Source organism: Molossus molossus, unplaced genomic scaffold (assembly GCF_014108415.1).
Source record: "Molossus molossus isolate mMolMol1 unplaced genomic scaffold, mMolMol1.p scaffold_m16_p_12, whole genome shotgun sequence".
In the NCBI taxonomy this organism is placed as follows: Eukaryota; Metazoa; Chordata; class Mammalia; order Chiroptera; family Molossidae; genus Molossus; species Molossus molossus.
This window is the reverse complement of record NW_023425347.1, coordinates 63572154-63585917: the sequence shown is the minus strand read 5'-3', so window position 1 is coordinate 63585917 and position 13764 is coordinate 63572154. Positions and strand designations below refer to the sequence as shown.

At 51.2% G+C, this 13764-nt stretch overlaps 1 protein-coding gene across 2 annotated transcripts in view; it reads left to right on the top strand.

The window, feature by feature from the left end:
* Nucleotides 1-13764, top strand: part of MROH7 (maestro heat like repeat family member 7) — a 57908-nt gene that overhangs the window by 27389 nt on the left and 16755 nt on the right. For both annotated transcript variants that reach the window (XM_036256579.1, XM_036256578.1), the window contains exons 9-13: nucleotides 1585-1697; nucleotides 2012-2188; nucleotides 2507-2661; nucleotides 4959-5097; nucleotides 9081-9271. In XM_036256579.1, coding sequence (XP_036112472.1) covers nucleotides 1585-1697; nucleotides 2012-2188; nucleotides 2507-2661; nucleotides 4959-5097; nucleotides 9081-9271 — 775 coding nt within the window. The remainder of the gene's footprint in view (nucleotides 1-1584; nucleotides 1698-2011; nucleotides 2189-2506; nucleotides 2662-4958; nucleotides 5098-9080; nucleotides 9272-13764) is intronic.

Here is a 13764-nt window from a genome sequence, read left to right as displayed (position 1 = left end):
GCCCATGTCTTGTCTACACTGACGGAGCCAGGTGGCACCCAGGCCAGGCCACGGTAAGGGCTCAGGAAATGCACCTGAAATTTGTTTCCTTCAGTAGAAATACAGAGCCATCATTCAGATACTATTCTAGGCACTGGAACCCAGTAGTAAAGACATAAATAGAAAATTAATTATTTTTTATTTAAAAAAAAATTTTTTTTTTAATTGATTTTAGAGAGAGAGGAAGGGAGAAAGAGATAGAAACATTGATGAAAGAGAAACATCGATTGGCTGCCTTTTGCCCTCCCCCTACTGGGATCGAGACTGCAACCCGGGCATGTGCCCTGACCAGGAATCGAACTAGTGATCTCTTGGTGTACGGGACAACGCTCAATCTACTAAGCCACACCGGCCAAGCTAAGATTAATTAACTAAAGACTCCTCCCTGTTGAGCTTACCTTCTTGTTGTTAGGAGACAACAAAATAAAAAAAGTAATACATATAGTAAGTCAGATGATGATAAATCCTAAAGAGAAAAAGCAGAAAAGGGGGATTGGGAATGTCATAGGTAAGGGGATTGCCAGGTAAAAGAGGTATTGCCACACGCCCACCAGAACGGGAAAAACGAACCGTGCTGACGATGCCGCACGCTGGCCGGAGGGGACGCCCCTGCAGCTCTCGCACACGCTGGTGGGCATAACTGGTCCTGGCTGTGGGGAACTATCTGTCAGTGTCTCCTGCAGCTGAACCCACGCCTCCCTACGACATAGCAACTTCTCTCCTAGCTATCCACCTAACAAATGTGTACATATATTCACCAAAATGCATGGACTAGACATGCTGGAATGTTTATAGCCACGCAATGTAATAGCTGGAAACAACCCAAATGTCTATCAGAAGTGGAACAGACACATAAAGTGTGATATATTCATACCGTGGAAAATTATGCAGCACTGAGAACGCATGGAGCAATGCTACTTGCAACAGTGTCAATGAATCTCACCCACATGATGTCGAGTGAAAGCCAGACATCAAGGATAACATATGAGCCCTGGCCGGTTTGGCTCAGCGGTTAGAGTGTCAGCCTGCGGTCCGGAGAGACCCGGGTTCGGTTCCCGCTAGGGGCACGTACCTTGGTTGCAGTTTGTTCCCGTCCCTGGTTGGGTTGTGTGGGTGGCAGCCACTCGATGTGTCCCTTTCACGTCGATGTTTCTCTCTCTCTTTCTCCCACTCTATCTGAACAAAAAACAAAAAAATGTCCTCAGGTGAAAATAAAGAAAAAAAAATTTTTTTAAAAAGGATAACATATGAGTCCGTTCATAGAAGTCCACCCACAAGGATGTCTAGTCTGTGGGTGAAGTCAGAATAGTGGTTACCCCGGGTGGGAAAGGGGGAGAGTGGACTGAAAGGGGATGCAAGAGGGGCTTCTGGGGTGCTGGTCATGTTCTGTTTCTTGACCTACGTGCCAGTTACATGGATAGGTCGAGCATTTGAAAATGTATTAAGCTAATTACCTATGACTTATGCACTTCCTACATCTGTGTTTGACAAAGAGCTTTAAAGAAAGGCTGGTCGGGCCTCACTGAGAAGGTCCTCTTCTTGCAGGAGCCAGAGATAAGAAAGAGATCAACAAAATGGAGCTGTATGAGAGCAACAAGCGTTTCCTGGGGCCCTACAACCCTGTCAGCCCATGCCAGAACATTCTGCGTGTGATCGCGGTGACTGCTTGCTGCCCCTCAGGCCTGGGCCCTCCCCGGAACGGGGAGAAGGGCAGCTCCTGCCTGCCCAGCCCTTCTCCTCCCCTCCCATCTCTCCAGGCTCAAGTCCCCTTTGCAGGAACCCTTCCTGAGGGCCCACAACCCCTCCGGTCCGTGCCCCAGCGTGTGGGCCGCAGCACCTAGCTCTGGGGCCATGTCGCAGTTTCTGGGCACCCCTCGCTGCCCTGCGTGTGTGCCTGGCGGTGTTTATGCATCTGTGTACGGCTTTCTCAGGGTCTGTCCACGTAGCCAGCATCTCTGTGCCTTTGTTTCAGGAATTCGGAGACTTCCTGGGGCCCCAGCAGGTAAAGGACCTGTTGCTAGCATCCCTGGAAGGACTGAAAGGGGGCTCGGAGGCTCAGGGGAAGGACTCGGGGGAGATGATGCAGCTGGCCTCGGAGGTCACGCTCAGCTCAGTGCTGGAGTGGTACCGGCACAGGGCGCTGGAGGTGGTAAGGCCCCTGGGGGCTGGGCTGGGGCTGGGGCTGGCTGGGAGACCCCACAGCGCCTGCACATCCCTCAGGCAGGGCAGGGGTGGCGGCAGCTGGGTTCTAGGTGCTTCCAGCTCGAGGTGAGAAAGAACTCACCCACCTGGTGTGGGGTGGAGGTGGGCAGTCAAGACAATGGCTCCTGGCGGGGAAGCAGCAGGCGCCCTCCGCCCTCCCCTTCTCTCTCCTGTCACGCCTTTTCTCGTCCCATCTCCCTGCCCCCTTGCCTCCCTCGGCTTCTTCCTTGGCCCTCCACCTGCTTGTGGCCCCACGGTCCTCCAGATCCCGGAGATCATGCAGGCCATCTATGTGCAGCTGGGCGACATCCAGGAGCCCCGGGCCCGCGAGGTGGCCCTGCTGCCCATCTCTCTCCTGGCCAGCTCCTTTATGACCGAGGTCGTCGTGGCCCTGCTCATGTGCCCGCTCCCACTGGACAGGTACCAAGTGAGGGGGATTGTCAGCCACTGCATGTCAGAGGGTTGAAGCAGCCCCCACCCTTGTCTGGGACTCTCCTTCTACCCAAAGGAGCCCCTTGCCCTCCCAGATGGCCCCCCTTCCGTGATCTGTGGTGCTTATGACAATCATTAAGCACTTCCCAAGCACTGCTAGCTGTCTTTGCTCAGCATTCATCACTCAATAACCCCATTCTACAGATGAGGAAACTGAGGCTCAGAGGAAGTTTCTTATTCGGTATCCACTGAGTCAGCAACAGAATGAGGACCTAAGCTCAGATCTGACCAACTCCAAGCCCAGAGCTCTTAGTGATGCCATAGAAAGGAAGCTGAGTGAGTCCCGACTCAGCCTTCAGCAGCTGTGTGGTCTCGGGTAGCCTGCTTGTCCTCCCTGGGCTTCAGTTTCCCCCCACGGGCAAAAGGAGGAAATAATCCCTGCATTCCCACTCCAGATGGTGGTTTGACAAGTGATGCAAGCTGTGCTGAGTTCCTGCCTGGGCCTGGGCCTGGACACGCCATGCTCTCAGCCTACAGGGAGCAGGTGGTCTGATGGGCAGCAGGGACTGTGGCCAGATGGCCAGCTCCTGGGCGGGAGAGACGAGTCTGTCTGCCCAGCCCCCAGCCCAGGAAAGGCTCCACACCTCTGAATGACTAGAGCGAGGCAGAAAGCGTTTAAGATACCTCGCTGAGAGTGAGTGTGAAAGAACTGTGCAGCTATGCGGAGGAGGTGTGCTTCTGATAACAAGTGGGCGTCACGCGTAGAAACCAAGGACATGGGTGGTGAGAGCCGGGGTGACACGTCTCTGTTCTCCCGCCGGCAAGAACTGAACCCTCCTGACTGTTCTGCGCACCAGAGGATTTTCCTCTTCTTTTTTTTTTATCCTCCCCCGAGGACATTTTTGCATTTATCTTCAGTTAGAGCGGGAGGGAGAGAGGGAGGAAGAGAGAAAGAGAAACATAGATGTGAGAGAGACACATCGACTGGCTGCCACCCACACGACCACAACCAGGGCCGGGGATGAACTGCAGCTGAAGTACGCGCCCTTAGCAGGAACCGAACCCGGGACTCTCTTATCTACAGGCTGACGCTCTAACCGCTGAGCCAAACCGGCCAGGGCGAGGGTTCTCTTCTTGAAGCCACTAAACATTCAGGCTCACGAGGCTGCCGGGGCCACACTTGACAAGCAGAGTCGCTCAGGATATAGGACGGGGCAGTGTCAGGGGCTCCGCTCTGCAGACCTTGCAGCAGCCCATGAAGCCGGCCGACAGCCGGGACAAAGTTTGAGGAGGCCCTTGCTCTCAGGTGCCACGCCTGCCCTCACATCAGCCCGAGAGTGAGGGACCCCTTACATGTCGTACCCTGGAAGCTTTGCTTTCCTCACCCTCCTCCTGGCCCCGGGTCCAAGAGGCTCTGGTGTAAGGTACGGGGGCTGCCCTGGCTTAAATGGCTCAGGCCTCATAGGAACGAAGAATCCGTAGTCTTGATTCGAGGGTCCCTACAGGGACAAGCCCAGTCACAAGAGTTCCTGCACCCCAGGAAGCTCAATGCTACAGCATCCCTGTCAGTTCTTACAGTTAATTTATGGTTCCTCCCAGCCCAGATGCAGTTTTCCAATTGGGTCATGTTTACCGCAAGTAGTGTTGCCTAGGAACGTAGTTGACATACTATCTTTACCAGGTTTCCAGGGGGACGGCGCTGGAAAGTTAGTGGAAGGCTCAAACGCTCTGAGAAGGGGAGAGGGCTGGGTTAGCCTATGGTCTGCTGGTCTCTCAGTGCTTCCGACTCCTCACGATGGGAGTGCCCACGGGCTGGTGCTGCCAGCCACTGGTGCCTCCCCTGCCTCGGTGCTGCCTTCTAAGGGACACGAGTGGGCTCTTTGATATTATGTGACAAATGCAGGATCCAGGCCCCAAAGGGCTCCTTGGTATGGGGGAAGGAGCACAGGCTTCCGAGACATCAGACCTGGTCACTTTCTGACAATACAACTCATTGGCTCTGTGGTCTTGGACTGGTGATTTTATCTCTCTGAGCCTCAGCTCTGCATCTGTGAAATGGGAATAACAATCCACCTTGAAGGTCGTTGTGAGACTTCGGCGACCTTGAATGTCTTAAGATCTTGTTCACATCTGTCTCCCCAGAGGTTCACTTAGTGCCGGGTTTTCCACCGCTGTCAGCCCCCTCCTCGTAGGAAGTGCTTTCTGGCATGCCCACAGCTACCGCTGCAAGGCCAGGTGGGCTCGCCTACCCTGGTCCCCACTAACCATCCCACCCCGACCTCCAGCAATGGAGCAGAGATGTGGAGGCAGCTGATACTGCGCAAACCCGGCTGTGATGTCCAAGACCTGCTGGACCTGCTCCTGGCCAGCCTGAAGGAGAAGCCGGTCTCCAAGAAGGGGAGGGCCTCCATCGTGCCCCTGGCGGTGAGACCTGTCTGCCTGCCCCCCCCTCCTGCCGGGCCCTGGTGCCCTGCTTTGCTGGCAGCCAGTTGTGTGGCCTTGGGCAAGTCTCTGTCTCTGGATTGTGATCCACTGATGACAACAGTATTGTCACCTACAGTTACATCAGCAGCATGAGGCAGTAGAAACAAAATGACCTGGGACTCACAGACCTTGTCTGAGAACTGGCTTTGCTATGTTACTTTTTTGTGACCTGAACAAGTCACTTCACCTCTCTGAGGCTCCATCTCTGCATCTATACATGGAAGGAATCATATCTGTCTCATACGGTGGTTGTGAAGACTCAATAACTCATCCCTTCATTTAGGTGACACAAAATTTTTTTTTTTTATCCTCACCCGAGGACATTTTTCCTTTTTTTGTTCAGGTAGAGTGGGAGGGAGAGAGAGGAACAGAGAGAGAGAGAAACATCGATGTGAAAGGAACACATCGAGTGGTTGCCACCCGCACAACCGATCAGGGCCGGGGACAAACTGCAACCGAGGTACGTGCCCTTAGCGGGAACTGAACCCGGGTCTCTCAGGACCGCAGGCCGACGCTCTAACCGCTGAGCCAAACCGGCCAGGGCTAGGTGACACAAAATTTTTAAGTGCTTCTTACTGTCAGGCTCAGAGCTCAGCCTTGGGGACATGGAGGGAAAGGGCTCTGACTGGGGGACACTGGCTGACTGGAGAGACGATTTCTCTCTGCCTCCGTCACCGCCACCCTGGCCCAAGCCAGCTGGATCATGCCCCTGCTCGTCTCCCTGCCTCCCAATCTGTACTGCAGCCCAAACCCTGAGAAATGTACGTCTGTGCTTCTCCACCCCTCAATGGCTTCCCGCGGCCCTGGAGAGTAACACGGTGCTGCCGCTGGTGCCGCAAGGCCCTGCCCCTCGCTGGCCTCCCACACGCCGTGGCCTCCTGCTTGCTCAGCTCAGCCTCACTAGTCTTTGTCAGATTGTCACACATGCCATGCTATCTTCTGTCACAGGGCCTTTGCCCATGTTGTTCCCTCCGCCTAGACTACTCTCCACCAAGTTAACTTCTATTCACTCTCTCAGCTCTCAACTCAAGCATCACCTCCTCAGGGAAGCCCTCCTTGATCTCCCTGACAGGATCAAATCTGTGCATGTTATACTTTGCTTCACATATTTTATCTTGGGAGAACTTACCCCATATGTGATTCGACAATAGTCGGAGGGGGTCATTCGATGAATCTGTGGTGCATGAAGAGAGTGCCTAAGCCCGTTTTGCTCACCATGATATCCCCAATGTCTAATATGCACCTGGCACATAGTAGAGATTCAAAAAAAATTTGAACTGATAGATTCAACAAATATTTATTGAGCATCTACTTTGTGCCAGGCACACTCATAAGTTCTGGGGATTCAGCAGAGAGCAAGACATTTTGATGGAAGGAAGCAAATAAACAAAGATACGGGTCATGAAGGAGTGGGTGGTATTATCCTTTCCAGAGGAAGATACTCCTGCTCAGCAATCGTCCATGTCTTGCCCAAGGGCACACAGCAGTGAGCGCTGGTGCCAGGACCCAAACCCAGATCTCCTACCTCCAAATCCTGTGCTTCACCACCAGATCTCTCTGCCCCTTCCCAGCACTGACTTCTATGAATAAGCACCAGCACCCATCCTTCCCTGATCTGGGCATCTGCCTACTCCTTCAATCAGTGAGTGTTAGTATATTCTTCAGTCACTCACTTGTGCTTCTTGTCCAACAAGAGTAGTTTGAGCACAGACACAGCCTGGACTAATGTTTATCTCGTGGTATTGATAAACCATCTAAGATTAAGCCAAGAGCAGAGCCCTATGGCACACGCCGAGAGACTTCGCTACACCACAGACCGTTTGGTTTGGATGCAGTCATTAGTCTGGGGCTGCTGAACAGTGTGAAGGCTTTGAGTCCAAGAGGCTTGCCTGAGCTCTGTCACTGCCTCTCTGCAACCTTGGTCAGTCACTTACCCGCTTTCGCCTTCATATTTAAACCTGTAAAATGGGTAGTAATAACTCCCACCTGTCTGTCTTCCCTGTTGAGAAGAGTGCAGGAGTGTACAGTCGTCCCTCGCCACTTCGCACTTCGACTTTCGTGGCTTCACTCTATTGCGTTTTTTCAAATATATTCATTAAAAAGTGGATTGAGCCCTGGCCGGTTTGGCTCAGCGGTTGGAGCGTTGGCCTGCGGTCCAGAGAGACCCAGGTTTGGTTCCCGCGAAGGGTACGTACCTCGGTTGCAGTTTGTCCCTGGCCCTGGTTGGGTTGTGTGGGTGGCAACCACTCGATGTGTCCCTTTCACATCGATGTTTCTCTCTCTCTCTCTTCCTCCCACTCTATCTGAACAAAAAAAAAAAAAAAAAGGAAAAGTGTCCTCAGGTGAGGATAAAAAAAAAATGGATCAAGACAGTGAAAATGATACAGTGTGCACTCAGTTGTCTGAGTCAATTATACACCCCTGTGTTACAATTAAAATTTTTTCTTATGCTCACCCGAGGACATTTTTCCTTTTTTTGTTCAGATAGAGTGGGGAGGGAGAGAGAGAGAGAGAGAGAAACATGGATGTGAAAGGGACATATCGAGTGGTTGCCACCCGCATGTCCCAACCAGGGCCGGGGACAAACTGCAACCGAGGTACGAGCCCTTAGCGGGAACCGAACCCTGGCCTCCCTGGACTGCAGGCCGACGCTCTACCACTGAGCCAAACCGGCCAGGGCCACAATTAAAATTAAAATTAAAATTAAAATTACTGTACGTGTGGACTGTAGGCCTATGTATTCGAGCACCCCAGGAATCCTTCAACGCCAGGTGCAACCGCTAGAGTCTGGAACGGATTAACCGCCATAAACGAGGGACGACTGTATGTGAAAGGGTTTCCTAAGCCTTGAATTACAAATAAGTGCCATTTATTGTTCTCATCCAGCCCACATCATGTCCTTTATTTCCACGGGAACAGGCCACGGATTCTTTCATGGGCCAGCTGGGTGCGGTTTTGGTGGCACAGGTTTCAACCATTTCTTTAGAGAGCATTCTCCTTTCTCCATTCAATTCCCACCACACCTGTGGGGCCAGCTGGAGAGGACCAGCAACCTCCCTTTATGGAGGATGAAACAGGCCCCAAGAGGGGCAGTGAGTGGTGGAGCCAGAGTGAGCCATCAGGTCTTATGACCCAGCCCATCGCTGCCCTCTCCCTGCCCCCACGTTGTCCTGCAAGTTAGAGAGGGCTTGGTGGGCCAGGGTGCAGGCGGCCCAGGCAGAGTGGGCTGGTCGGTGGAGGAGTCAGGAGGTGAGTGCAGACCTGGTCCTGGGAACCTGGTGGGCCAAACGCCAGCAGAGCCAAGTTGCCAGGACTTGGGAGGGCTGGTGTAGGGGCAGGGGTGTGAGGCAGGGGGTGTGGGGTGAGAGAGTCCAGGACGGTGCTTCCTGGCTCCTGCTCAAGGATGGGGCTTGTTTCTTCGGCTGCTTGCTACACAAGGAGGCAGCGAGGGCCGCGTAGTTCATGGCCCGAAGTAGAGTCAGGGGTGTCCCCCCTCCCCCCGCAGTATGTGTGCCTGGTGCAAAAGAGGATGAGGCAGGGCAGCTACAGCCTCACCTGAAACCCTGGGTTCAAGACCCAGCTCTGCCCCCAAGGGGTGAGGTGACCTTGGGTAAGTCCCGCCACCCCTCTGGCACAGTGGGATCAAGGCTCTGTCTAGAAAGAGGTGGGGTGGAATCCCTCCGCCATGACCTTCCCCGAGTGTGTCAATGCAAAGACGCAGGACTTTGACATTGCTCAGGTGAGGGCTCGCCCGGGCGCCAGGAGCCAGGTGGGCGTGTGTGTGTGGGTGGACCTGGGCTTCCCCAGGGTGGGCCAGAGTAGAGCAAAGATCCAGGTTTGACCTCCTAAAGAAGCAGTCCGTCCCCTGCCAGGATGCTGAGACAAAGGGGCGGGATTCCCAGCAGCCTCCTCTCTGCCCGCAGGCAGCCAGCGGCCTGTGTGAGCTCCTGTCCGTCAACAGCTGCCTGGGCCGTGTCAGGCGCATCTACCCGCAGCTGCTCCTGGCCCTGCTCATCCAGGTCCATTACCACATCGGCCTCCACCTGCCTGGCTGCCTGGCTTCCCGAATGGACATCAAGAAGAACGCACAGCCCTCCGTCTTCATACCTGTGTGGTAGGCTCCTTCTGTCGCTGGCTTGGGGAGGGCCACACAGCAAGGGCCCCTCCGAAAGTCTTCAGGGCGGTTGATCAATAGAACTAGAAATTAGCTGTGGGACTAGGAGAGAAAACAGAAGCACCCTTTTGTGAAAGCAGTACTTTGTCCCGCAGCTGTATGACAGCACCTGCTGTGTGTCAGACTCTTGGTGCTGGGCCGTGGGAGAGAACCAGCCCTCCCCATGCGGCTCGCCATGTCATTTTCCTCCTCTCCCCAGAGTTAGTAATTTATTAGGTTTGTATCCAAGTCCCAACCACCCAATTTTAAATTACTAATCAGAATAGGTAACGTATGCACATGGTAAACATTTCAAAGACATTAAAAGTGAGTTTCCTTTCCTCTCCTCACTCCAGTTACCTGCCCAGAAGCACAGAGTTCTTCCATGCCCTTCCTGGGGTGGTGTGTGCAGAGATAAGCACACGTCTCTTTCTCTATTGTTATACCCATGGAACTGTGAACCTTACACAGCTGTACATATCTGCTTTAGCGTATGCCATATCTTGGAGATAGCTACATACACACTGCTCATCATTGTTAACAGCTGCATAATATTCCTGTGTAAAATTTTTCAGTGTACGATCATTTATTTCACCAGGGTCCTCGATTTGGGGACTTTGCAGCCCTTTGCAATGACAAACAATGCTGCTGAGAGTTTGCTTGTTCACATGTCTGTCTGCACATGTGCGGCTGTATCTACAGGAGGAATTCCTGACGGCAGAACAGCAGCATCAAAGAGTTTCTGTTACATGTTAAGGTGAAACAAGTGGAACAGGAATATGTGGTGGAAAGAGTTCTTGACCATGAACTAACGAACACGGAATTGGAATACATCCTGAAGCAACAAATTTGCCAAATTGCCGCCCACAGAGGACACTGCCAACAGGAGTGTATGAGTGTCTACTTCCTCCCACTATGCCAGCACAATGTAGTAGCAAACATTTTCATCTTTGCCAATATGAAAACTGGAAAAAAGAAAAAAAAGATTTCGCTGCAATTTTAGTTTGTATTTCTCTTATCATGAGTGAGGTTGAGGTTGAAATTCTATTTGTTTTCTTTTCTGTGAGCCACCTGGTCTTTGTCCTTTTATATAAGACTATTGGGAATTTCTCTTAATTATCTGTAAAAGCTCTTTATATATTAAGGACATTACTCTTTGTCATTTGTATTCTAGTTTGTCACTTGACCTGCAACTATTTTATTGTGTGTCTTTTCCTTTTTGGCTTCCATTGTGTGTCATGTTCACAAAGGTGCACTTTGAGGGGTTGAGGGGCAGAGCGCAGGCAGCTGTGTAGCTGGGTTCGAATCCGGTTCCATCACTTAGTGCTATGTATTTTGGGTAAATCAATTTAACTTCTTGGTGGCTTGGTTCCCTTGCCTATGAAATGGGGTGATTTCTCCCTGTCAGGTGTGTTGTGAGGACTAGATCGTATCGTATCCCAGCACGATGCTGGTTCACTCCCCGGGCACTCCTAGGTACTACTGTGCGATGTCACCCAAGACCAGAAAGCTGGCGGGCTCGAGGGAAAACAAAGCCAGAAGAAAGTGGAAGGGGTGCTGGAGCAGGAAGAGGAATATGTCGTGGAAAAGCTCTGGACTGTCGAGTGAAGGGTGTGACCTCCTGACCTGGACAGCTTCACTCAGCTGACGCTTGTACGGGGAGCTGGAAGAGAGCCCGGGTGTCCACGTCACCTCTGCCTCCCGGGAAGCAGCTCTGAGACAGAAAAAACAGAGGTGGGCAAGTGCCACGCTGCAGGGGGCCAGAAGAGGCATGGGGTAGTACCTGGGTGTAAGTGGGCTGAGTGTTCCCCAAAAGACATGTCCACCTGGAACCTATGACCGTGACCTTACTTGGAAAAAGAGTCTTTGAAGATATAACTAAGGATCTTGTGATGAGATCATCCTGGACTAACCAGGTGGCCCTAAGTCCAAGGACAAGTGTCCTTAGAAGAAGAAAAGAGACACACAGAGGGGAAGGCCACGTGAGGAGAGGCAGAGACTGGAGTGATGCATCCACGAGCCAAGGAACACCGCGAGCCACGGGAAATGGGAGGAGGCAGTGACGGATTCTCCCAGACCTCCAGAGGGAGCGTGGCCCTGCTCACAACTGGGTTTTGGACTTCTGGTGTCCAGAACTGTGAAAGAGTGAATTTCCATTGTTTTAAGCCAGCAGATATGTGGTAATTGGTTAGGGTAGCCACAGGAAACTAAGACACTGGAGTGTGGAAGCTGAGCGAGTCACTGGGACACGCCATGGGACTGCCTAGTGCACAGAGGTTGTCACACTCGTGAGGAGAGTGGGTGGAGGCGGGGAGTGTGGATGCCAGCCCTGTCACACACACTGGGCTTTGGAGGGGGAGAGTCCTGTGGACAGGACCCCACAGGTACAGCCTGACCGCTCATCCCGTGAAGCCCAGCTTCCATGCCCTGCAGCAGCCTGGGGCTTTTTTTTTTTTTTTCTCTTTAAACTTATCTTTATTCTCGAATGAATTACAGATGTCCCTCCTTTTTCCTCCCTGCCTTGACCTTCTCCTCCCTACTCCCATCCCCTCTTGCCTTCCCCATACTATTGTCAGTGTCTATTGGTTATGCATACGCATAGAAATTCCTTGGTTTCTCTCTTCCTGCCCTACCTCCCCCGTTCCCTTTGAGGTTCCTCAGTCTAACAACCAATTTGTACATCTTAAACCCTTCATCTTTTTCACCCAACCCCTTCCCATCTGGCAACCAACAAAAAGTTCTCTGTATCTATGAGTCTGTTTCTGTTCTGCTTGCTCATCTTGTTTATAGATTCAGTTGTTGATAGATATGTATTTATTGCCATTTTATTGTTCATATTTTTTTTTTTTTATCCTCACCCGAGGACATTTTTCCATTTTTTACTCAGATAGAGCAGGAAGGAGAAAGAGGAAGAGAGAGAAACATCGATGTGAAAGGGACACATCGAGTGGCCGCCACCCACACGACCCAACCAGGGCCGGGGACAAACTGCAGCCAAGGTACGCGCCCTTAGCGGGAACCGAACCCGGGTCTCTGTGGACCGCAGGCTGACGCTCTAACCACTGAGCCAAACCGGCCAGGGCTTATTGTTCATATTTTTTAATCCTCTTTTTCTTCAAGAACACCCTTCAACATTTCATATCCAGTAGTACTGGTTTGGTGATAATGAATTCCTTTAGCTTTTTCTTGTCTGGGAAACTCTTTATATGGCCATCGATTCTAAATGATAGCTTTTCAGCATAGAGTAATCTTGGTTGTAGGTCTTTGCTTTTCATCACTTTAAATATTATTTGCCACTCCCATCTGGCCTGCAAAGTTTCTTTTGAGAAATTGGCTGACAGCCTTATGGGAGCTCCCTTGTGGGTAATTAACTGCTTTTAAGATTCTCTCTTTGTCTTTAACCTTTGGCATTTTGATGATGATGTGTCTTGGTGTGGACTCTTTGAGGTCATCTTGTTTGGGACTCTCTGTGCTTCCTGGACTTGTATGTCTGTTTCCTTCACCAAGTTAGGGAAGCTTTCTGTCATTATTGTTTCAAATAGGTTTTCAATTTCTTGCTCTCTCTTTTCTTCTGGCACCCCTATGATGCAAATGTTGGTACACTTGAAGTTGTCCAAGAGGCTCCTTAAACTATCCTCATTTTTTGGATTCTTTTTTATTTTTTTCTGTTCTGATTGGGTGTTTTTTGCTTCCTTATATTCCAATTCAATAGTTTGCTTCTTGGCTTTACCTACTCTACTATTGAATCTCTGTAAATTATTCTTTATTTCAGTTAGTGCCTCCTTCATTTCTGACTGATCCTTTATTATGCTCTTGAGGTCCTCACTAAGTTCCTTGATGGTCTCATGAAGTTCTCTGAAATTCTTACTAAGTTCATTGAGTATCCTTGTCAGCAGTATTTTGAACTTCGCATCTGTTAGATTGCTTATCTCCATTTTGTTTAGTTCTTTTCCTGGAGTTTTGTTCTTTTCTTTCATTTGGAACATGTTTCTTTGTCTCTTCATTTTGGCTGCCTCCCTGTGTTTGTTTCTATGTATTATTAGGTAGTTGCTATGTCTCCTAGGCTTTATAGGGTGGCCTATTGTAGTAGGTGTCCTATAGGGTCCAGTGGCACAGCTTCCCTGATCACCCCAGCTGGGCCCTCAAGGTGCACCCTCTTGTGGACTTTTCACTCTTCTGTTGTAATTGAGTCTTGAATGCTGTTGGCACATCAATGGGAGGGTTTTACTCAGGCTGATCAGCTGCAAGGACTGGCTGTGTCCACTATCCACCAAACTCTGACTACCTTGGATGATCATCTGTGTAGGGGCCCACACACAGAGCAAGACTTACTTCAGCAGGGCTCTGGTACCTACTGAGTTCATTCCTTGAGTGTGTCACTTGTGGAGGAGATTGGGTGGTGGTGCTTCGATGTGGTCTGAACTGTCCACTGGGTGTGATGGCTCTGGGGCAAG